The 25,451-nt window shown below is 39.6% G+C and overlaps 1 protein-coding gene across 7 annotated transcripts in view; it reads left to right on the top strand.

Annotated features, from left to right (window-relative positions):
* The window catches only part of Unc13c (unc-13 homolog C), a 528,734-nt gene that overhangs the window by 235,396 nt on the left and 267,887 nt on the right, over window positions 1–25,451 (top strand). For 5 of the 7 annotated variants that reach the window (XM_006510931.4, XM_006510928.4, XM_030244179.1 and 2 more), the window contains 4 exons: window positions 14,083–14,161; window positions 14,803–14,808; window positions 16,354–16,425; window positions 23,059–23,278. In XM_006510931.4, coding sequence (XP_006510994.1) covers window positions 14,083–14,161; window positions 14,803–14,808; window positions 16,354–16,425; window positions 23,059–23,278 — 377 coding nt within the window. The remainder of the gene's footprint in view (window positions 1–14,082; window positions 14,162–14,802; window positions 14,809–16,353; window positions 16,426–23,058; window positions 23,279–25,451) is intronic. The other 2 variants (XM_006510934.4, XM_006510932.4) reach the window with 1 other exon arrangement.

Raw genomic sequence — 25,451 nt, 5'->3', positions numbered from 1 at the left:
GGTTGTGGAGGTAGAGATGGTTTTGATTATGATAACAGTGGTGTTGATTATAATGATAATGATGGTGATCATGAGGTTGATGGTATTGATGGTACTGGTGGTAATGATGATGACATGACAGTAATGATAATGATGGTCATAATTGTAATGATAGAGATGATGATGGTAATAATGATGAGGGTGGTGAAGATGGTTGTGGAGGTAGAGATGACTTTGATGGTGATGATGATGATGACAGTGATAATTATGGTGGTGATAGTGGTGATGGTGTTGGCTATGACATGACAGTAAAGATAATGATGGTCATAATTGTAATGATAGTGATGATGATGGTAATAATGATGTGGGTGGTGATGATGGTTGTGGAGGTAGAGATGACTTTGATGATGATGATGATGATGATGATGATGACAGTGATAATTATGGCGGTGATGGTGTTGGCTATGACATGACAGTAAAGATAATGGTGGCCATAATTGTAATGATAGTGATAATGATGGCAATAATAATGATAGTGGTGGTGATGGTTGTAGAGGTAGAGATGATTTTGATGCTGCTGCTGATAACAATGATGATTGTGATGATGATGATGGTATTGGTGATGGTAATGATGATGACATGATGGTAATGATAATGGTGTGGGAGACAATGAGAGGAATGCAAACAATAAAAGGAAAAGACTAGAACTACAACTTTGCATTTTAGCACTCCACAGCTATTCAGATTCATGAGAAAGCTGGGCTAGCTCATTGAAATCATACAGATAACGGGAGTGATTATTAAAGATATATTAAAACTAATATTTTATTGAATTATTTTATTAAGTATCTTTATTTAAAAGGCTTTATGTGTTTCTGCCCTCTTAAAATATTCAAAGAATAATTTATGAATCTTCAAAAAGTGACTCTATAGTCTCTTCATAGTCACCACTATGAAGGAAAGTTAGCATTGTGGTTGTCCAAAGATGAGCTCTGTCATCAGGCTGCCTGGATTAAAACTTTATCTCTGTATTTCATAGCTGTGAGATTTTTATAACAAGATGTTTACTATCTCATTACTTAAGTATGCTAAATAGGAATAGATTTGAGTCATAAATTTCCTCTTTGGACTCAGTGAATGGATTTTATATTGTATGTGTACTAATCCTTACAGTATGATATGGCCTGAAATAACTGTTATTGGACACATTGAAACTCTTCATCCATCTATCATTTAAGTATTTATTGAGTAACCACTATGTGCCTGCTCTTGTTCAAAGCACCTGGTAATAAACTGAAGATGAGTCCTCAATTTGAATAGAGTTGATGAGGGAAGCATGAATATGTGAATTGGATAATGTATAAAGAAGAAATAAAAATTATGTAAGTAGACAAGGTTGAGCAATAGAAGACTAATGACTAATTTACAGGTTACAGTGCATCATAGGTAGCTATAGTTATATAGCCTGATTGAAAATAACTAAAAATCAGGAAAAAAAAAGTTACACAACAAATATTCCTCAACCATAATACTTTTGCTTTCATGTGTCCTGTCTTGTAGGACAAAAGTATAGTAGGTAGCAAAAGACATCAGATGCCTACTCAAAGATGAAGAAAGATATTGTTCATTCAATATGAATAACATTCAATATGAAGAGGCAGCAAGAGCTTCATGCTTGCATATGTTTCCCTTCTTCTGTCATTGTCCCAGGATGACATAAGGGTGGACCTAGATACAGAACACAGGGTGAGTTAGTATCCATCTCCATGTTTTGGAAAATATAATCTTTCTAAAGAGTAAAGTCTCAGGCTGGACATGTAACTCAGTTGGTCCAGTAGTTGCCTAGCATGCACAAAGCTCTGGTCTCCATCCCAAGCATTCTATAAAACAGGGGTTGTGTGCACACCTGTAATCTCAGCATTTGGGAGGCTATAGCAGGAGAGTCAGAAGTTCAAGGTCAGCAGCAGCTACACAGAGTCGGAAGTTCAACTCGAGACCCTATCTCAAGAAGTAAAACAAAATAAAACCAAAACAACTGTCTTATTTACTGGTCTATAGCTATGAAGAGACTGTGACCATGGCAACTTATAAAAGAAAGCATTGAATTGAGGGCTGGATTACAGTTTCAGAGGCTTAAAACATTACTGATATGGTAGGGAGAACAGCAGCAAACATAGCACTGGAACAGTTCTGAGAGCTTACATCTGATCCACAAGCACAAGACAGGGTTGGAGGAGCTGTCCATAGACACACCTCCCTAACTCTTCCATAACAGTTCCATCAACTGCAGAACAAGCTATCAAATTCTTGAGCCTATAGCAGAAGAGTTGGGGTGGAGGGTGGAGAGGGTGGGGGAAGTGGGCAGGGCATTCTCATTCAAACCATCACCACAACAAACTAAAACTTAGCTTCACAGAGACATTGCATTTATTATGTTGATCAGCAAACGAATCAATCCTGTACTCCAGAGAGAAGCATTCACTACCGAAGGCACTCAGTGACTTCACTAGAAAAGATACCAAGAAATGCAAATGACTTAAGGATAATCATCTTTCAAACTTGACACTTAAGGAACTTAGGCTTCCACTAGGAATATACTCAAAACTGCAGTGACCTCAAGCAGAGAATCATCTTCAAAGAGTGCTGAAATGAAGTCATTACTAAATCACACAACTAAACTCTTTCACTTGAGTTTCTCAGATACATTTTTAAAAAATGTATTGTAGTGTATTTATTTTAGCTTGTGTGTGTGCATTTGTGTGTATGTGTGTGTGTGTGTGTGTGCGCGCGCGCGTGTGTGTGTGTGTGTGTGTGTGTGTGTGTGTGTATGCATGCCCATGTACCATATTGCACGAATGAAGTTCAAAGATAATTTGTAGGTGATTTTCTCCTTTCATCATATCAGTCCTGTGGATCAAACTCAAGTCACCAAGCTTGCTGGCAATATTCTATACTCTTTGAGCCATCTTACTGACCCTAAGATGCTTAATTTTAAGAACTTAAATATTTTATGAGCAAGATATAGAAAGATTTTCAGGGTTCATGCCAATCAACAATAGGCTGAAGAAGACAAAGAAATTGGGTGGTAGTGATGTAACAAGTCACCGCAGTCCCTGAGTGGCATTATCCAGAGGTGTGACCACAGGTATGCTTGCAGATAGCTTACAACTGGCTCTCCATTGAAAGGCCTTCATTGGTGCCATTTACCTGTTTTCTTAGTCTGACTGTAATAAATTGCAAGCTATTACTATGGCAGGTCTGAGCTGCAAGTGAGGAAATGTGTTTAGCCTGCTATCCAGGGCCACCGGGCCAGTCAGCACAGTGCTGGCTGAGTTATACAACATGGAACCAACCTCCTCCAGGATCACTTTGTCCTGTTGCTGTGCCTGGTGTTAAGAGAACTGGGTGTTAGGTGCAAAGCTGGACAGCTCCTCAGAATATTCTACATTTGGAAAATCAAAGCTTCATCACTTTTCCTAAATAAAATTTTAAAAAAAAAGGAGGGGTGGAGGTGTGTCTCTGACATGACATCTTAATATCTCTTCACTCCCAGGACACAGTTACATTATAAAGTTTCCAATCAACATTGCATCGTATGTTTTAACTTCCCCAGAGAGACATGTTACTAAGCCATGACACCAGGGATGTGATGCTGGAAAAAGAAGACCACACCTGCTCCTTTACTAAAAAGTTTATAGTTTATAAATCAGGCTGGCCTTTCTCTTCCTTACCTCATTTCCCAAGGCAGAGTAATCAAGACAATGTAAAGAATGGAACCTTCAACTTTCCAAACTGCCAATGAGGAATCTATGTCATAGGTGGTATGGACAAATACCAGGCAGGCTGCTGAAAGGACACCTGTGTGATAGGTATTGTGGGTGTGCACAGGCAGGTGTGCACCCAAAGGAAAGCTTCAGGTGGATTTTTGTGCAATTTTTTTTTTATTTTCTGCTTCCAAGAAACCATATGTACTACTGGCAGGTGTTTCATCTATAAACTTAAAGACTCATACAGCATCACTAAAAGTCACTGTCCCATCTAGACACACTGAAAGATGATAACTGAGGTCTGTGTCTCTTTGTGACTGCCTAGAGCAGTGGTTCTCAACCTTTCTAATGACCGTGACTCTTTAATACAGTTCCTCCTGCTGTGGTGACTCCCCAACTGTCAAGTTATTTCATTGCTACTTCATAGTATCAGTTTTGCTACTGTCATAATCAAAATGTAACTATCTGATATCTAGGATATCTGATATGTGACCCCCCAAATGGGGTTACCACCCACACTTTGAGAGCCGCTGGCCTAAAGTTTTCCCTCTATGGGTCTTCTTGTGCCCATTCATTCTAATTATGTCTCTGTTTGTACTTAAATTTTGGGTTTGAATAAAAATTCTAGAATACTAGTTGGCAGCCAGAGTGATTCCATCCTTTAAGCTGACAACAATGAATTCGTTACTATTTGAATATCCTTACATTATGGTTTGTCGTGCTTTCCTAGCAACTTGAAATGAAGTGCCAGGTGCCTCGCTTAGGAATACATGCATGCATGCATTCCTCACTTTCACCTCTGATTGTGAGGAGGACACAAAATACCCCTGTGTTAACACCAGCAAGAACATTTGGATTAGGGAAATAGCAAATTAAATTCTTCTCCAGTGACCACAGCAGCATACCAGTCACAACTCTCATCTGAACCCTAAGAGAGTAAAGAAGTCTGGGGCAGTCTTTAACTTTATAGATACCCAATCTGTGTGGGTGTGCCTGTATACGTAGGCATGTTTGCTCCAATAGAGAGTGGTTTTTAAAAAAAAGTAATTCTTTTGCTCATTAATTTTCTTAAGTAGTGTGTGTAAAGCCCTATTCTAAATGCTAGAGATGAAAGTGAATATTTCGAGCTTCTGGGTTTGGTGAGTCTCTGGTCTGAAACAGTCGCAATCAATCAAGCAAGCAGAGTTAGCTGATAACTCAGTGTGCATCCTGAGCAACGGACGGCACAATGATAACAGGATTGGCTGGTCTTTTCCTCTTCAATTCACCTATAACAGAGCCTGCAGTGGGAGCCTGTGTACTCTGTAAGCCTCTTGTCATTTACACAGCATTGGGTAATCTCTTCTTGGAGAACCCTCATGGTTTACAGATGAATTATTTTGTAACACATGAGTTATTTTGTTAACACATGAATTATTTTGTAGCTTGCCAAGCATAAGAGGTGGTCAACTCCGAACCTTCAGGGATGAGAGGTTATTGTGTGTTGCAGAGGTGCCAGCACTGTCAGTCACAAGAGAGTCAGTCACATACCTGGGAAAGTAAAGGGACAGCCTAAGCTGCCCACTGTGAAACACGCGGGGAGAGAGGACGCTCCTGCTCACATGGATATTTAAAAACTATACTGCCATGATATGTTATGGCAAACTATACCCCCATATATTTATATATTATATTTATTGGAATCCCCATAGCACCCACCCCTGGGCAATAGTGGATTAAAACCATAACAGTATGTATGTGATCCTAACTCTGCACTAAGGATCTTATAGTCTCCTTGAAACTCTGCAATAACCAATGTGTCTCTCATGACCAAGACTTGAGTCTCTGGTCTTCTCTTAGGACACAGGAATTCCTGAGATGAATGTCTGTTCTTCTCACTCTTCAGTCTATCCTTGAGATGAGAAAGCCAGAAAGCCTGGTGCTACTCAGAAAAGCTGGGTGTGTCTTCAGTTGATGGTTTCATGCATCATCAACACAAAACTGGAAGCTCCCAGAGAAAGGCTGAGCACGAGACACATTGTCTACAAACCAGAGGGAGTTGGGCTGGGAAGGCCAAGAACCAACTAATAGCTTTCATGTTTGCCTTTGGGCTGTGCTGATTCTTGGTACTAATGAGAGGGGCTTTAACTGTTACAGTTTTTTTTCAGGGATTAAAATATGCAGCAGGCTTCTAACTAACTATAATTAAAAGAAATCTACGACTTCGGTTTTAAGAAATACAGTTTCTTTGCTATTGGATATTTGATTCCATTTAATGGTATTTGCGTCTAGCCTATTAAGCAGCTGGCCTTTCATTAATTACGAATGATTGTATTTTGCAAACTGTGTGTAAATGGAGCCAGAGATTTCCCGGAAAAGATTACTAAGGAAATTAGCTCCAAGCCAAGGTAAAATTGTACACACAATTTCACAGTTACTACAGAAGTTATATAGCACTAGCTCTCTAAGGGGAGACCCTATCCAGCATGAGTTTTAATTTAAAGGAAATTGGTTTCAAATTGTAATTGATGCTTAATTATGAGAAGGTGTGGGGGCTGCATATTTCCTGCTCTGCAGCATACAATAATGTATGAGGGTTATCTGGGCGCATATAAACCACAGGATGGTGGGAGGTGATGAGGGGAAACATGAGCCCTAGAAAGGGCTGCACTATCTAGCTGACAATGTGTTAGACAATAAATCTTAAGGACATATACTGTAATTGAGTGGTTAGAAGTTAATCTCTGACAGCTTACATTGTCCCCAAGCCTAATTGAGAAAACTGGCTACGCACTCAAAAGCCATGTTCAGGTTTTACCCCATAGAGTAGCATTGTAGCCTTTTCTTTTGCTATGAAAAAAAATGATGATTTTTGGAGCTCAATTTATTTTTCACATGTATGTGCCTAAGTGCATGTCTGAGTCTCTGTATATGCATCATTAGCATTCAGGTGCTCACAGGGGCCAGACGATGGCGTCAGGTCCCCTGGTTCTGGAGTGACAGGCAGTCCTGAGCCACCTGATGTGGGTGCTTGGAACTAAACTGAGTAGCAACCACTAAGCCACCTGTGCAGCCCATCTTTAGTTATTAGAAATGTGGCGTATACCCCCCTTTTCCACCAGAATAATAAGCTTTCATAAAGAGTATCTCTTTCAGAAAACTTCAGTGCCATTAGCTTTTTAAAAATTGTGGGAAATAAGGAGGTCAATGCTTCTGGAAGTGTGCTTTAAAAGAACATGGTTTGACAGAGAGAAGGAGGGAGGGAGGAAGAGAGAGAGAGGGAGAGGGAGGGGGAGGGAAGAGGAGGGGAAGGAGAAAGAGAGGGGGAGGGAGAGAGAGAGAGAGAGAGAGAGAACACCAAAGAGCCCCACCTAAATTGTTAAGAGGCATTATGGAACTTTAAGGGGTCAAATGCCCAGGGAAGGAGAAAGTAATTTAGAGAACACAAAGTGTCTCTGACATAGAGGCCATTTATTCTTTAAAATATTATAGTAGTTCAAATTGGGGGTTTTACCAAAGTTCATAAAGTGAAATGTAGGGCTGGGAAAGAAAATGGAGAAGCCACCTCAGTTGTGACCCTCATTAAGGAATCCATTAAGACATATAGTATTACTTCTACAATCCATAGACCATCTCTCTGCGTCCTTGATTTGTCCCCCAATATATTAGAAAAAATACTGCTGGCTGGTCTTAAAACATACATCTGATCACATTGGTCTCGTAGCTAAACACTTACAGCAGGGTGGATGCAGCCATTTCATTCGGGGGTAGGAAGAATCAAGAAGCCAGATGGAGAATCTGAGTGGTAGAAAAAAAAATCAATGAAAATATGACAGGCATAGTATTCTAATATTCACAATTAAAATACGGGGAGTGCTGAGTGAGAAGGAATGAGTAGCACATGGTTCTCTCCTTCTACCATGTGCAACCCTGGGGTTGAACTCAGGTTGTCAAGCTTGGACTCTGGTTCATTATCTCTGAGTCAAGTCATTGTCCCTCCTGTTAGATGGTGGAAAAGATGGACTGGTGTGTTGTGTGATGCCCTGGGCATTTCTAGTTTGTGAGCAATAGTCTGATGTCTTAGGTGGGGTTAAATGTGGGCTCAAACAGCATCTAGTAACCAGTGATTAATGCTGCATCCGGAGTGCACCTTCCATTCCACAGGCAAATATCCATTCACTCTTAACAGAAATAAAAACCAGAGGTGGGGTGGGAAGGAAATACCTCGGCTACTTTACAACCAGAGGGTACAGACTATTGTCAGAACAGCTGTGTCAAATGTATGTGAAAATATCATATTTAGAAAAAAAAACCCTCACTATTAACTGCTTACTTGTCAAGGACTAAACTAAATGGATTTAGAATGACTTGTTATTAATCTCTCAAAGTCTTAAATGTACCTTAATTCTAAGAAGATGAGCCACACAGCTATCCCCAACCATTGACTTGGAAACCCAGAAAAAAATCAGAAACGCTAGGCATTGTGTTTTTAGGACTTCAATTAGTTTAACACGTCTTTTGTATATAAGTAGTTAACCCATTTTCTGATTTCAGACAGAAATTAGCTATCCAATAGATATTAGCCAGTTATCCATCACCCTCAGGTGGAAATCAAATGGTTTTGCTTTATGTTCAGACAGATCAACTTCTGGGGAAAATGCTTGCTATGTTTCTTTTTGTAAATAATATTACCTATGATTATTATTTTTTAATGAGCAGAACAAACTATACATGCTTTTATTATGTACAGTGCATTGAAGTATATACACACTGGAGAATGAAACCTATAGCTAAGTGATATACATTATATCACATATTAACCATTTTTACAATAAAAATGTTTAGTATTCACCCAGCAATTTTTGAAAACACAATATGTTAACTATATTCACTGAGGTACCAGTATCCAGCTTAAACTTCATATGGATATCCTCTAATGGATAGTTCTCTGGTCCTTTCTGCTTATCACCCACCCCAGATCCTGATAATTGTCATTTCACAGGTTCAACATCTTTAAATCCCTATTATGGAGAGATCACGCCATCTGTGGTTCTGTGCCTGGTGTACTTCAGGGCCACATTCATTGTCACAAATGACTGGGTAGCATTCTGTGGTATGCCACGTTCCCTCAGTCATTCATCTGCATGTGGACATTTCATTAATTTTATCATCTTGTCTCCTATGGATGAGACTGCAGCAAACACAGGGCTTCACATATCTCCTTGGCATATTTATGCCACTTCCTATGGATCTATCTCAGTAATCACCCATGTGGTCAGTCATTTACCATCACTGTGCCTGTTAACTTTCTGAGGAGTCCTCATACTACCTACCTCCCATGCTGACACTTTTGCAAGCCCACAGAAGTGTTTAAGTTCCACTTGCTCACCGCTCATCACAACACAACTCTTTTGCTTGTTGATGGCATTTATGTTTACAGCTGTAATGGACTCCCCTGAAGAACTCACACTGAGCCCTTGTGAGGAGCTATGCTGTTTCTTGTGCTGTCTTCTCCTAGCATCTTTCTAGAGTTCTTTTCCAGTATCCATGCACTTAGTATGTTATCAGTTCTATTTCGAAGATAATATGACCGGAGAATTAGGTTAAAGCATACCAGTTTAGAACGCTGGCTGCTCCAGGCTGACTCACAACCATCTACTCTAGTCCCAAGAGATCGTATGCCCTCTTCTGGCCTCCACAGGCAAGGCATGCCCGTGATGCACATACATACATGCGGGGAGAATATCAATACACATAAAATAAAATAATTTTGAAAACAAGAACATAATCATTAATTCTCTATACAGATGCAGCCACTTCTCAAAATTTACAAAATATATATTTTGTAGAGAGCTTGTTCTCTATTTACTTTTTAATAACACGAATAACAGAAACCCATGTTCATTGGAATTAAGAGTTTTATGGGAAGAAACATAAACAGCAGAAAAGCAAAGAAAACAGTAAAATTATTTTACCTAATAGTATAAGTTTTTAAAATCTCACTATAATAAACATGGTAAATATATATATATCATACACACACACTGTAGTGATGATAAAATTGTAAAAGTAAAAAGAAATTTATACTTGATGTTAAAAGAAATCGCCAGAGGCTAGCAAACTTTATCTGCCTCAGTACGAAGAAACTCCAGGGCCAAGAAGTGGGAGTGGGTGGGTAGAGGAGTGGGGGAGGGGAGAGTCTGAGGGACTTTTGGGATAGCATTTGAAATGTAAATGAAGAAAATACCTAATTAAAAAAATAAATTAAAAAAAAAGAAAGAAATCACCAGCACCTACCTGTGTGGATTAAGAATTCATTTTGTGGGCTCAAGTGATGGCTCCATCATTAACAGTGCTAATTGTTCTTGCAGAGGCCCTGAGTTTGGCCCCAAGACCTGTACTAGAAGGCCTTACAACTTTATATAACTCCAGTTTGAGGGAATCTGATACCATCTTCTGGTCTCCATGGGTGCCTGCATACACACAGACAGGCAGACACACACACACACATGCATACACACACAAATACACACACATAAATACACATATGCACACACAGACACACACACACACATGCACACAAACACACACACATAAATACACACACATAAACACACACACACATGCACACACACACATAAATACACACACATAAATACACATATGCACACACACACACACACACAGATACATAATAGATCTACCTTGCACTCATTATCCCACAGTGCTGAGGCTTAGCTGGGTCTTTGAATGTCTATGCCATGCTAAAACCATCGTAGGAGAGAAGTAGGAGCCCAAGAAGCATGGGAACCTCTGGAACGTCTGAGTTCCAGTTTAGCTTAAGGTTCCAGATACCTTTCAGCAATTTGAATCATTTTCTGTAAGAAAACAGAAAAACATTTCTGAAATGGCAACTGATAGGAAATAATATACACACTCAATTACACAACACTTCTGTTTACATGACCTCTTTCTCAATCATCGTCTTAATTGATCACATTTCTTGCCCTGGCTGTGGCAGCTGTATTATTTACAAGTCAAAACATTTGAAATACCTGAAGGCGGCAGTTAGTGTGACGGATGTGCAGTGTTGTGGAAAGTATCAGCCAATGCACAGCTTGTAATATTATGGTTCAGAGGGAAGAAAAGCAGACACTTCTTAGAATCACAGCCTAAAATTGGTGTGAATGATACAGAAAATACTGTTGAGACTACTGCATAGCATGTGAGCTGTGTGTTTATGAGTGGTGGAGAAGGTAGAATTTGGAAGCAGGAGAAGATTCTAGCAGGTGGTTGGTGAGCTTTGTGAAGAGAGTTGTGGGAAAATAGATGTTTCTGGTTCTTTTTCCTTTTCTTAGTCTGCAGCTTTTTAAAGTTCGGAAGAACATGCTACGTCCGTGCTGCATATCAAGAGTGAGAAGGGGACATGAGTTAATGTGTTTGAAACTTTCTATGATTTATATAGAGAGTAAAACGATATAATTCATGCCACAAACATCACAATTGTTAGTTAAAATCAAATGTTAAAATATAAAATACGAAGACAAAATCTATTCTATTATGGAAAAAAGAACGAGAAGAAAAGGAGTAAGTGAAAGAGGGGGAGGAAGAAGAACAGGAGAAGGAGGGGGAGGAAGATGAAGGACAAGAGGAAGAGGGGGTAAAGAAAGAGAAGAAGAAGCTGCTGTCACCAATAGCACTTTTGTGACCCCAAATTTGAAGCTTCGATTCACTGTGAATGTTACAGCCCCTGGCCTAGAGTGCCAGTTAGAATATTCTGGGCAATAGCTAAACTTATTAGTTTGGGGAATTTGCAGGGGCGTGGGGTGGGGAGAAGGTGCCTTGCTTGGCCTCAGATTATTTTCTTGAGATGTGATAGCATTCTGTGCTACCCAGAATTGCTTAAACTCCTGGGATCAGAAAAATTATCTCTCCACCTCAGCCTCCTATTATCTGGGACAGACTACATGTTTGGCTCACATGTTATCATCTTCACCACACAGTGACAAACAGGATCTTAGGTCTCATAAACAAATCATGTCACTTCCTCCTCCTTGTCTCCTTTCATTCATCTTGATCCCTGCCCACATTCAACTCCCTCCTTTATCCTATGACCTAAGTCAGGCATGTTCGACCTTTCAACATTGTGTCGTGACATCATCTACAAAGCTCATGGACCATGATCTTTTGAAAAGCCTCCTATTTTAAAGTAAGCTCAGGATTACATGTGGGGCCGCATTCAGACTGAAGCTGCTGATTGGCAGAGAAGTTCTTTTGCGTTGGCACCTTGCTAGCCTTCTGAAGCATTTTCCAGCTTCACATTTATTCTGTCATGTGATGTTTTATCTCCAAACTTAGGAGTACCTCTATTATCCATTCATTACTGCTTTATCATTATTACTGATACTTTTTATTACTACTTAATGAGTTGTAGGATACTTTTGATAATTTATTTGATAATATAGTTCATGAAAATACATTCCATGAAAGGCATTGAAACTAAAACTATGGCCACCAAGAAAAAAAAAATTCCAGCAAGATAAAATTGTTCTCTGTCAAGGTAAAAAAGCCACACCAGAGGCCAACTTTGTGTCAATGGAAAATGGGGCTCTAAAATACCAATAACCTGTCATCAACTCTTATAGGCCATCATAGAGGCAGAGCTGCCAGCCTGCCACAATTGACAGGTGCTAGGCTGTTCATAGTGAGTGTGCTAATCCTCAGAAGATGAGCAAAGCATCAACAGAGATTTATAGACCAAGTCCACATAAGGAGACACTGTCATCAATTTGAGAACCTAACTGGCTGTGCAAAATGACAAGATTTGATGCAATGAAAACCATCCTTGGAGCTGAGATGTGTCTCAGTGGGTAGAGTGTCTGCAGAGCATGCACAAGGCTCTGGGTTTAATCACCAGTACCATAGAAGGCAGTCATGGTGGCACAGACCTGACATCTACCACTTGGGAGGTAAAGGCGAAAGGGTCAGAAGTTCAGAGCCATCCATGGCAACAAAGAGAATCGGAAGCTAGCCTGGGCTATGCATAACCCTCTCTCAAAACAACCAAAACCAAAAGTGAGGCAAGGAGGCCAACCTCAGCATTGTTTACCAATGTGAGTCTCCTCCCACCTGCCTTCACTCCACACAGATAGCTACATTTTTTAAATTTGAAAAACAGCATTTCAATATATTTTCTAGGCAATAATAACAGACACATACAGCATCACACTAAACTTACAAATATATATTCAATTATATATTGAAATATCTATGCAATTATATTCAGCTTCGCAATTTGCACTCAAGCTTTTAAAGATTTATTTTATGTATCTATCTCTCTGTGTGTCTGAGTCTGTGAGCATGTTAAGAATGCATGTGTGTACACAGAAGTCAGAAAAGGGCATCCACTGGACTAGCCTCTGCTCTACTTCTCTGCCTATGCCTTTGAGGCAGGGTCTCTCTCTCTCTCTCTCTCTCTCTCTCTCTCTCTCTCTCTCTCTCTCTCTCTCTCTCCCTCCCTCCCCCCCTACCCCGCCCCGGCTTGAATTTTCTAGGCAAGCCCTGTCCATCCATCCTCCTGTCTCCACACACCCCTATCTTGAAGTTACAGAAGTTTGTGAAACATCTAGCTTCTTGCAGTGCTGGGATCTGAACTCAAGTTCTCATGTTTATACAGCAAGTGCTCTTAACCACTGAGCCATATATTGACAGCCCCTTATTACTCTTTTTATATATTTATTTAAGCATCTACCTCACTAGTTTAATTAGTGTATTCTTAGCAATTCTTTTAGTCAATATACTTGAGATGAATATTTAGCTGACCCAGCCTTTGTTACTATTACAAATTATAAAGGACAAGAAATTGTTTTAATCTTGTCTATTTATTTGTCAGATAAATTCAGGTAAAATAAGTCTATGGTTCAGTGCTTGGACGTTTCCCATGGTCCTTGGGATATCATCTGGAGCTGAGTCTATGCTGTTGCAGCACACAGAACAAAAAATTAATGGAACTTAGATAACAAAGATGTCTTAAGCACTCTTACACCAGGAATACTTTTGGCTATGATTTCTGCTAGAGATATCAACTTCTATGTACCTAAAATTTTGAATCTTCTCTCAGTGATACTGATAGGAAAACAGCATGTCCACACAAAAATCGTCAGCAGGGGCAGCAGCTGGAGTTTCACCCTAGACAAAGACCTAGAGCCTTGGATCTTCACTAGTTTGCAAATTCATTGAAAACCATGGCCTCCATTTGATACTTTCACTGTCTTTTATAGGATGAACAGTGGAGACCTTTTCTCTTGGACAATGTCACTTCTGACTGTTGTAATCATTGTTTCTGTGTCCCATTCAGGGCTGGGCGTGGACTGTATGGTATTGATAGCATGCCTGACCTCCGCAGGAAAAAGACATTGCCTATTGTGCGGGATGTGGTGAGTTACCCCTGCTTAATTCTCACTGGCTGCATACCTTGATGTTTTCTTGGTTAAAATGTAAATCCTTTCTCATTGACTACCTCCCCCATAAATATTTCATAGAGTAAAATATCCAGGGCCAGAATATGCCTAGCACTAACACATTCGTTATTTCTTTATGATGCATCTGATGAAAGAAAGGGCTCTAACCTTTCAACTGCTTGTGACATCAGTGGAAATTACAGGTTTCTAGTTCAACTGACTTTATGATTGAGCTAAACGTAATAGCACAGAAGACCAAGGAAGCTGTCGGGTTGAGCTTTGATATTCAGTACTGGGGGGGGGGGGATTACAAGATCAAATTATGACGTTTTAAAGCTTTGGGTTTGTTCACTGCAGCCCAGTAGACTCCAGGCTTTATAATTGAAACATACAATGATAAGCAGTCTTCTAACGCGTGACAATGCACTCTAGCTAAATTACTAAGCTCTACTGTCAAAGAAGGTTGCATGCCATCTTGGTGTAGTTAGCTCAGATTCTTGCCAGGATAGTGTGGACACTTAAAAAAAATTACACTGAGAGATCATTCTTATATTCTTCTCATTTCTCATATGTTTAAATATTTAAACTTTGTTTCCTTTTGCTCCTGGAATCTTCAGGCCATGGTAAGTGCTTTTCAATTTATTTCATCATTCTCTGCTCTTCTCAAGCACACGGTGATTTTATTCATGAGGGAAAAAGAGGACAAGATTGTGAAACAGAGCTACTTGGAAAGAAGAAGTTTAAGCTGCAATCCCAGCACTTGGAGGCTAGCAAAGGAAGAACTGTCTGTGATTTAGGGGCCAACTTAGCATACATAGTGAGTTCTAGGCTAGCCTGGGCTACATAGTGATACACACATACATGCATGGGGTGGGAGGTTTACTGTTAAATTCTCCAAGAATTCAACATCAAGTTCAGTTCTGTGAATCTAAAGTGTATATATACACAACAAATCTAAAAACAAAATAAATGTAAGATAAATATAAAACTAGGAACAAGTATTTTATGCTGGTTAGTTTTAACTGCCAACTTGATACAGCCTAAAATCCCTTGATAAGAGTATTAATGAAGAATTATGGAGATTAAGTTAGCTTATGGGTATATATGTGGGGATTTCCTTGAATGACCACTGATGGATGACGATCCAGTCCTTTGTGGGTGGCACCATTTATTAGGTAGGGAGAGTATAGATAGTATAAGAGAGGAGGAAGCAGCAAACCAGGCTCCTATTTTCTTTGCTCTTGACTATGGATAGTGTGACTGGCTGCTTGACTTCTGATCTTGACTTCCCCTAATGATGGGCTGTAACCTGGAATTATAATTCAAATAAACTTTTACCTTCCCCCAAGATGTTCTATCCCAGCAACAGACATGAATGAGCATTGTTATTAAGGATGAAGAATACAATTATCCTGGGCAAGACCTTCAGAAGTAACCTTTAGAGATTAGTTAGCACAATGAGTGAGATGGACACAGGGTAACTTATTGACTTCGGTGTATGTCCGAGGGTATTTCTGAACAGATGGGCCCATAGGGATGAATTCTCCCATCTGACTTCCCTTTGCTCTTGGTAGGGTGACATACCCATATCTCATTTGGAATTTCTGGTTTCTATATTTCTCTGTAGCTGTTTCTGATAGCATGGCGTTTGGCTAGGAAGCAGGTAGTGATGGCTGTTTTGTAAGCAAGGCTATTTAAGATGATGTCCCTCTGCACACCATGGTACTCACTTTTAAAGGTGTGCAAGGGTATGTATCCCCACAAAATATGCAGAATATTCTAGCAAACCCCCTGAGAATCATGCAGTATCTGGTGCAATTCAGATCAGCTCTCAAGTAAGGCTGGGTAATATCAGTGCACATGTTTCATAACAGATTGTGACTATCTGTATCCTGGGGGAAAACAAAGTTCTAGACACGTCTTGCTATCCCAGAAACTTTTAAGTAGTCATAGCTCTAAGATGGACTTCAATCTTGCCAAGGGTCAAATGTCAGGTTGGGTTTGGGGTCTCCAGCTCTGACATCCAGTGAGTTCCAGTTAAGCTGGTCTGATGTCAACATCCCCTTCGCCAAAACAGCAACAGCTAGCGTTATTACATCTTTGCTTTCTGAAATGCACACAAGCCACTTAGTCCATATATTAACCCAGCATTATCCTGCCTATTTCAGACCCTGGCTGCCCGGAAATCTGGTCTCTCCCTTGCTATGGTTATCAGGACATCACTGAATAATGAGGAGCTGGTAAGTGCCCTGCCAGTTACTAACTGTACTGATCAGATCCTCGGGAGCATAATCATTTTATATGAGATCTTGTTTGTCATGCTTAGCCTAATGTCCCAGGAGTGACTGGGAACACAAGGAATGCCTGGTTGGCCCCAACTAAACTTCCTGAGAGCTCTGGCTTCACTCTAGGTGATGTTCACACACCTTTATGTTTCTATGGCTTCTATTCTACCCTGATAGCACGTAACTGTTTAGCTTCCTCCACCCCCCAGGAAACTCCTAAAGGTATTTTATACTGAAAATTTCTTTTACTTAAGGCAGCCTCTCCCTTCTGGTTGAATTGCTAGTTTCCTCCTCCAACATTTCACTGTGACCTTCTTGGTATGGTATGGTATGGTATGGTATGGTATGGTATGGTATGGTATGGCATGGGGTGGTATTGCCAGGCTCCTACATGCCACATAATGAATATTGTTATTTCTGTACATAATGCACATTCTTACATATAAAGTGAAGTACTAGCAAAACAGAAGATTATGGGAATACATATGTGCTTAGCATTTGGATAACATAGGGCTTAGTGAATAATATCAATGAGCTACTGTTCTGTTCCTCATTAGACTGGATATGAGGATTTGGCATTAATTTCTTCACACAGCCTCTGATGTTCTGGAGGGCAGTTGAGTGTGCCATTCATTGTTCTCATTAAATTCTCTCTTCTCTCTCTCTCTCTCTCTCTCTCTCTCTCTCTCTCTCTCTCTCTCTCTCTCTCTCTCTCTCTCCTTCTCTCTCTCTCTCTCTGCTACTGCTTGGAACAATGTCAGGCACAACGTAGATGTTTTACAAGGTCTTGTTGAATGCAAGAACCATTCTGCTTAGAAGACACAAGGAGGATGCCAAAATCTAGGTCAGCGATTCTTAAACCTGGCTCATTAGAAGCCCAGAGGGAGCTTTAAAACCTGCTGATAGCTGGTCACTCCCAGCAGTTCTCTCATAATTGGCTTCAGGTACAGCTTGGGGAGAGAGGACAAGTTAACAATGTGTGTGTCCTGGCCATCCTGCTGCAGGGACTCAATCCTGCTCACTCAGACAGGGATTTGCATAAAATGTCTCAGGGTTCTTCCTGCACCTAGTTACTTCTGAAGGGAAACTGTATTCCTTGTCTTGGCTCTCAGGACCCAAGGTAGCATAATAACCTTCCTGGATCTAATGTTTCCAATTTCTCTCTCTCTGTCATCATCACAGGACAAACATGATGTGAGCATTTCTTATCTCCTTTTAACTGTCACTGTACCTGGCTTCTACTAACAATGCATTTCATATTTTTTGCTCTGCTTCCTGTAATTGTCTTCTTGCATCTTTAAGCTCTTTCTTAGACCTTTCTATCAGAATACAGCCCCCCACATACATACACATATATACATGCACACATACATACACACACATATACATACAGACACATACACACATATAACATGTACACACATATACACACATACATACACACACATAACAAACTCTCACACACATACATATATACATACACACATATATACATACACACATATACATGTATATGCACATGCACACACACACAGATGCTTCAGTGCACAGGTGCTCATTCAGAGTTGTGACAGGGCAGAGAAACTCTTGCCATTCCTCACACATCCCATGCATCTTGATAGATTTTCTGTTGTAGCAGAGGATTAAAAATACTTTAACTATGTCCTTCCATTTTTTTCTTACCTATCAGGTTTATGATATTCTGTAATATAAAGTATGATATCAATACAACATGAAATCTACTTCTAGCATAAGAGAAAAAACTCACAGAATCCCAAGCAATTTGCCCATTTTCTTTCAAGGAAATAAAGTTGAAGGATTTGACTAAGAACTTCTGTATTTTGACTTTCTTATACTTTAAAAGATGGCATTCTCCTTGTATTATAACTCAGTGGCAGTGTTTACTCACTCTAAGTCCCTAGATTCAATCCCTGGTAACTCCAAAACAAAACAAAGCAAAAAAAAAAAAATCAGAACCAAAAAGCTTGTTTCCAAGCCCTTTGGCTATTACAATATACCATTTCATTTGAGATGTGAAGACTTATTTCAGCAAACAGTAGAAGTCAGTGGGATGCCTTGCATTTCCTGAGACCCAAGACAAGGAACACATCTTCCCTTCAGTAAATGACCCATCAATCTATTTGTCAGCAACCTAAAAATACTGCCTTTCTTGTTTAAAGGAGCCCTGAGCAGAGAACTTATCTGGGGGTGTTAGATAGATGAATGGACTGCATCAGCTTCCTCTCAAATCCACCAAGCTCATTTCCCTGGGGCCCCTCTCTTGAAAGGTAATGAAATATGACTTGTGTAGAGCAGGCATATTAAATGTCACTCCTGACAAGCTGTCGGGTTCCGTCATTACATGGGCAAATGACATAAATGCTGAAGTGAACGATTTCCATGCTGCATCTCTGAAGTCCTTCTGGGTACTCCCAGGGGGAAAGGACAGGGGCGTTGCCTGTGCACCAAAGGAGTGATCTGGCTGCCTGAGAAACAGCAGGCAGTGGCATTTCAGTATTAGAGAGATAAACAGTCAAAAGCACAGTCATTTCTTCCAAAAAAGGAAGGGCTCTACACTTGATCTCAGCCAAAAGGCCGAGAAGTGATAAGGAAGGGCTCTAATGTCTGGAGTAACACTAGAGACAGTCTGCTTCCTGTGTAGGAATGCCTGCCTCCCTGTCTCCTGCCAGATGAGGCTTGGATTCCTTTCTAGAAATGTTGATATGGAAATTAGCCATCGTGATACAGTTTACAATTATGTCTTATCCACAAGTACTTCTACTGGTCTGGCATTTGTTCTTTTAAAGATTTTTTTTTTAAGTTTGTGTTTGCTGGGAACTGAACTCAGGTCCTCTGAAAAGCAGCCAACTCTGTGAGACATCTCTCCTGCAGTGCTAGAAATTGTCCCCAAGTCTCACACACACTAGACCTATATTTTGCCACTGGCTGTCAACCTCAACTTCCTTTTTCTATACTTTAGATTTCAATTCTGTTCTATCTCAATACAATCTTTAGCTTGAGGTTCTTAGGGACACAATTCCACGTTTACTTGCTTGAAGGCCTAGAGCAAATTATAAGCACTCTCTTGGCCTCGAGTTTTTAATATGATTACTAATATAAACATATTGGTTTTTCGTTGTATATACTATATTATATAAGCATATATGGCATATATTATATGTCTATATACATACAATATAACATATATAACATGTATATATAGGTACCTTTTATATATATATTTACATGCATACATCAAAATAGCCTTTGGTTTGTCAAATCCTTGACTACTTGAGACACCCATATTAAACTAGCTTCAGGACAAACAGTTCAGTCACTTCCCTTTGCTTGAGGTCTGTGAGCTTGAGTGAGGTGCTGTGCCAAACGTGCCTTAAATCACCAGAACTTGGTGCTGATTTGAGTGAGTCTGTATGACTCCTGCATCCAGTCATTTCCTCTACAATTGCAACCATGTTCTTTAAATACTAACTCTTGACTTGGCTTTGAATTAATACTCATGTCAGTTATGGAAGGTTATCTTCCCTTGGCTGGTATTGTCATCATGGCCAGTGCCAGGAATTGTCCCCAGGCCTCACACACACTAGGCCTGTACTTTGCCACTGGCTGTCAATCCCAACCTCTTCTTTCTATACTTTAGAATTCAATACTGTCTACTTGCTTGTCTAATTAAAATTTGTAAAGATGTGTGTCTTTATAGTCCTATTATTATCTACTTGTATTTTCTCGATTTTGTAAAATCAGCCCTGTAAGAAATTCATCTTTGCCAACTCTGGGTCTTTCTTTTCTTCATTTTCAGTCATATCTTTTTCTTATTTGCTCTCTCCCTTCCCTGTCCTATTTTATTTTATTTTATTTTATTTTATAGAAGATCTCATTTCTATAGGCCAGGTTGGCATTATATTCAGTAAGCAATAATTATTATTTATAAATTAATAAATAAATTGCTTTAACTTATTAAGCAATTAAATACAAGGGGGATATTTGTGAAATACAAAAGTAAATATCAATAATTATACATCCAAGTGTGTATCCATTTGACCATAGTGAATGCACGGCACATGTGTCATGCTGTGTCCTACTATCCTTTGGTCTCCAAGTCACTCCCTGTATCCCTTTCCACCTTTTTGGGGGAGAACACTAAAATTTCTTTGGGGTGTGATAATTATCATCTCTAATGTAATAATATAAGTAAAATAGTATTATTTACTCGGGTTTTTCTTTTGGCTCTACTAAAACCTTACCTAAATAAATATTAAGATCATGGATCAGTTTTTCAAGATGGCTATGCAAATGGGTTAATCCATTCTGACATTGTGTCCAGTTTTTTACACTGGTAAACTTGGAGCAGTGTTGTAGCTGAGAACTTCTTGTTTAAAGGACAGTTCAAAGGTCACATTGTATACAGTGTTCACCCTGTGGATCTCACTGATGCTTGCGTCTATAAATAGTGACGCTGTGCCACATGCCACTTCGGCATTTCTCTCCTGAAAGGTATGAGCCCAGTGAGTGTCGAGTGCAGGGACACTGTCTCAAACAAGAATCATACTCTTCTTCAAGCTATCATAATGAGATTCTTTTAAGTATGTAAAGTTCTTGGTTTATATTATCTCAAGAGGGAACCCCATGGAGTGCTAAGAAAATGGACCTTCATCAATTAGCAGTGTAGCAGGAAACCAGGGGAGAGCATGACACAGAGACAGCCAAGCATTGCTCCTGATGTATCTATTAACATTGGCAGATGGCGTGCTGTTGATGGCTTACAACAGCACTCACTACTCTTGGCAAGAAGCCTGATTATTTTTCAGTCATTTTATATTTTTATGATACTTACAATAAAGAAAGCTGTTTATTTCTGTCCAGTGTCCTAACACTTCAAAAAATAAGGTATTAAAGTAATACCTTGATTTCTCTCTCAGCACAGAGAATTTTTAAACCAAACACTAGTTTAGGATCTGAAAAGCCCATTCCCTCTCCTTTCTGCAGAGGCTTTTCAGGACATGAGACAATCCATAATCCTTTTAAAGGTCTAAGGACTGTCTGCACACACCAAAACTGGCCTTCCTTGTTAAAATCTGTTAATTAATATAAAAATAATATTATTGTTTTTCTACTTTTACATAGATAAAGCACTGCAAGGGCATTCATCAAACCATGCCTAAGTAAAAAAAAAATCTTAATTATATAATTTTTATTTTTTAGTTTCTTTATATTTGATTAATTATGTTATGGCATATGTGATTTATTATAATTTGAAAACTACATGTCTTTTAGAATGTAGTGTTTGTTGTGAAAGGTTTCAAAGGTTTAAAATAGATTAGTGTCTTAGTCAGGGTTTCTATTCCTACAATGAAACATCGTGACCAAGAAGCAAGTTGGGGAGGAAAGGGTTTGTTGAGCTTATACGTCCACACTGCTGTTCATGACCAAAGGAAATCAGGACTAGAATTAAAACAGGTCAAGAACCTGGAGCTGACGCAGAGGCCATGGAGGGTGCTGCTTACTGCATTGCTTCCCCTGGCTTGTTCAGCCTACCTTGTTATGGTACCCAGGTCTACCTGTCCAGGGGTGACAACTCTTACAATGGGCTGGGCCCTCCCACATTGGTCACTAATTGAGAAAATGCTTTATAGCTGGATCTCATGAAGGCATTTCCTCAACTGAGGCTCTTTTCTCTATGGTAACTATTGCTTGGGTCAAACTGACACACACAAAACAAGCCAGAACAATTAGCAACATGCTATTAGCCAAAGGAATCCATTTAAAGTATCACATGATTTTTTTTTTATTAAACAACTCTAGATAATCATTCAGTGAATGTTTGTGATCCACCAATGGTCATTACAGTCATCGGCCTGGACAGTACCAGGCACCATGGACAATACCACATTTAACTTTTATCTACAGTGAGACCTTTCTTGTGAATTAGTTGGTTAAAAAAAATCTTTTCTAAGTAATGAGTGTTGAAAATCATTCCTTGCAGAATAAATTACATAAAACATTGAAGGTGAAGTGTTAGCAAGGATCTCCAGTCAGGGAAGAAGGGTCTCGGTGGAACATGAAAGGTCTGGAGATATGTTCAGATGGTTATGGTTAGCATTAAAAATGCTTTCCACATACTTAATAATTTTACTATATGCCAACTAAGGCTAAGGTTAGTCATATAAATTAGTGTTTTGATTTAATAAGACAGGGCCTAGCTTAGGCTCTGAGTGCTGCTGTGAGTGGTAAAATATCCATCCTTGCTCTCCATGTGTGGTATAGTGAGGCACAGTCATTAACAGGTGATTAGAACTATGGGGAACTGCAGAAAAACCTGTAAACAAATGGAGCCTACTGCGGTCTGTAAGACTACCGGGGAGTTCTTCAGTTAAAACAGCCAAACTGGGCTTTAAGAGAGAAGAATAAACGAGCAGAATGACAGGTTAAAAAATCATTACTTACCTCAAAATCAAAGGCTCTCCCAAAATAGCAATTTCAGTGGAAAAATGATAAAAGTGGTCTATTTTGTGCGGAAGTTCCCCAAAGCCACTGATTTGCTTTGCCTTGTTCCCGCTCTTAAACTCACAGAAAATGCATGTCTTCAGGAAGACCTTGCAGGCATTGATCTACCCCATTTCTTCCACCACTCCCCACAACTTCGAGGTCTGGACGGCTACCACACCCACCTACTGCTATGAATGTGAAGGGCTCCTGTGGGGCATCGCAAGGCAAGGCATGAAGTGTCTGGAGTGTGGGGTGAAATGCCACGAGAAGTGTCAGGACCTGCTCAACGCCGACTGTCTGCAGCGTGAGTACTCAGGCTGCAGAGCCTGCCTGTGTCTTCACACCAGAGCTCTGTAGCCTTTTGTGTCAACATGCTCTCTGGGCTATCTCCTAGCACATACACAAATGAGCCACTGATGGCCGACCAGTCATGGACTTGATGGTATAGTCTCTGTTCTTGTTCACTTTCCCCTTGATGTAATAAAATACTCGAACCAAACATGGAGAAGAAAGGATTTATTTCGTTTTATAGATCCCAGTCTATCATTAAGGGGAATTGGGATGGAGACTCAAGAAGAAACTAAAATGGAAAACAAAGAGGAATGTTGCTTAAAAAAAAAAAAAAAAAAAGAGGAATGTTGCTTATTGGCTCATTCTCTGGGTTATGCTTAGCTATCTTTCCTAGAAAGCCTTGGGAACTGTGCTCCTCAAAGTGGGCTGGGCACTCCTCTATCAATTAACAGTTAACACAGTCCCTTATATATAGTTCCATAGGTCAATATGATTGATGCAACTCTCCAACGGAAATTTCCTTTCCTTGGATGACTTTAGATTGTGTCAAGCAGACAATGAAAACTAATGGGGGCATCCCCATACGACTGAATTAGGAACTAGAGAGAGTAGTCCTCAGGCTGAAAGGATATCCTCAATAACTGTAGAACCTCAAAGTGACCTCCAGTGTGTTCTGTTAATAGTTATGTGTGATTGTGACCATATACAATGTTACCCAAAGTGGAGCCAGGACACACTCCAGAAATTAGAGCTGTGGATGTTTTCCCAATTTTTATCTTTACTGCCTGATGGGTATCCGTCTGTATGGATATTAGAAATGGGGCTCTTGTCTTCTAAAGGCAAATGCAGCTAGGCATATGGCCCTTGCAGTAGTTTCTTAATTTCACACAAATCTGTTTCCCTGAAGTGGATGAATATGGCTGATAAAATTTACCTCAGAGATTAACTGAGAAGGCTACATGAACTAGTCCATGTTGACTCTAGCAATACCATAGGCAATATGAATGAATATGGCTAATAAAATTTACCACAGATATTTCTTGATTTATCGAGAAGGGTGCATGAAATAGTCTGTATTGATTCTAGGTATACTTTATTCCTATGTGGATAGGCTCTTTATCCTTTGAAACTTCTGAATGGACACCTCACTCTGTTTTCTATTAACAATTTATCTTAAATTTTGTTGTTTAAAATTATTTATCTGATAGCAGATCCAGAAATTCCTGTCCTCCTTACTCTTGGCTATATATAAGTTGGCTCTGCCCCCCTCCCCCCTGAACTTTATTCTGAAATTCTCTTTGAAAAATGCTATCAAAGAAATCTATTTTGTGTGAGTTCTGGTCTTCAACACAATGCCTTTTCATGGCAACATATGGTCTGCCCCCTCGGTTGGCAGTCAGGGTAAGGTTCATGGATTGCCTGGAAAAGAGTGAGACAGAGGAAAGTGTGAGACTGTTTAGAGCTTCAGTGACAGCTGCCTAGCTGCCATCAGTCATGGACATAGAGCTTCCTCATGTTCTCTGTGCATTAACATTCCCCCAGCACAACTGGATCAGACTAAAGTTAAGTTAAACAATACTATGTCTTAACAAAGCGTCTAGTTTCCCACCCATCTATCCCCGTCTTTGTAAGCCTTGAAGCAGAATCTCATGTAGCCCAGGCTAACCTTAATTCATTACGTAGCTGAAGATGACCTTGAACTCCTGATTCTTCTGCCTCTATGACTTGTGTGCTGGGTTATGAGTGTGTGTTGCCATACACAACTCCTTCTTTGAAAAAAGTGCGATTAGGAACGATCTCTTAAAATAACTCCATGTTATTTATTCAACCTAATAACAGTTAAAATTAATCTAGAGGGTTGAGAGATGACTCAGCAGTTAAAAACTGCATGTTTTTTTCAGAGGATCTCAGTTTGGTTCCCAGCATCCATTTCGGGTAGCTCACAACTATCTGTAACTCCAACTCCAAGGGATCCATTGTTACTTCTGACCTCTATGGGCATTGCACTCATGAATACACACACACACACACCACATAAAAATAAAAAGTAAAATCTTTACATTTTAATCCTTGTATTTATAATGAATTGTAAATAAGCATTTTGATAAATAAGAAGAATAGAACAGTAACAGACATAAAGAGTATTGCCATCTAAAAATAAATATTGTGAATCTCTAAGAGAAAAA

The sequence above is a fragment of the Mus musculus genome, chromosome 9 (assembly GCF_000001635.26).
Source record: "Mus musculus strain C57BL/6J chromosome 9, GRCm38.p6 C57BL/6J".
Classification (NCBI taxonomy): Eukaryota; Metazoa; Chordata; class Mammalia; order Rodentia; family Muridae; genus Mus; species Mus musculus.
This window is presented reverse-complemented; position numbering and strand designations above follow the sequence as displayed.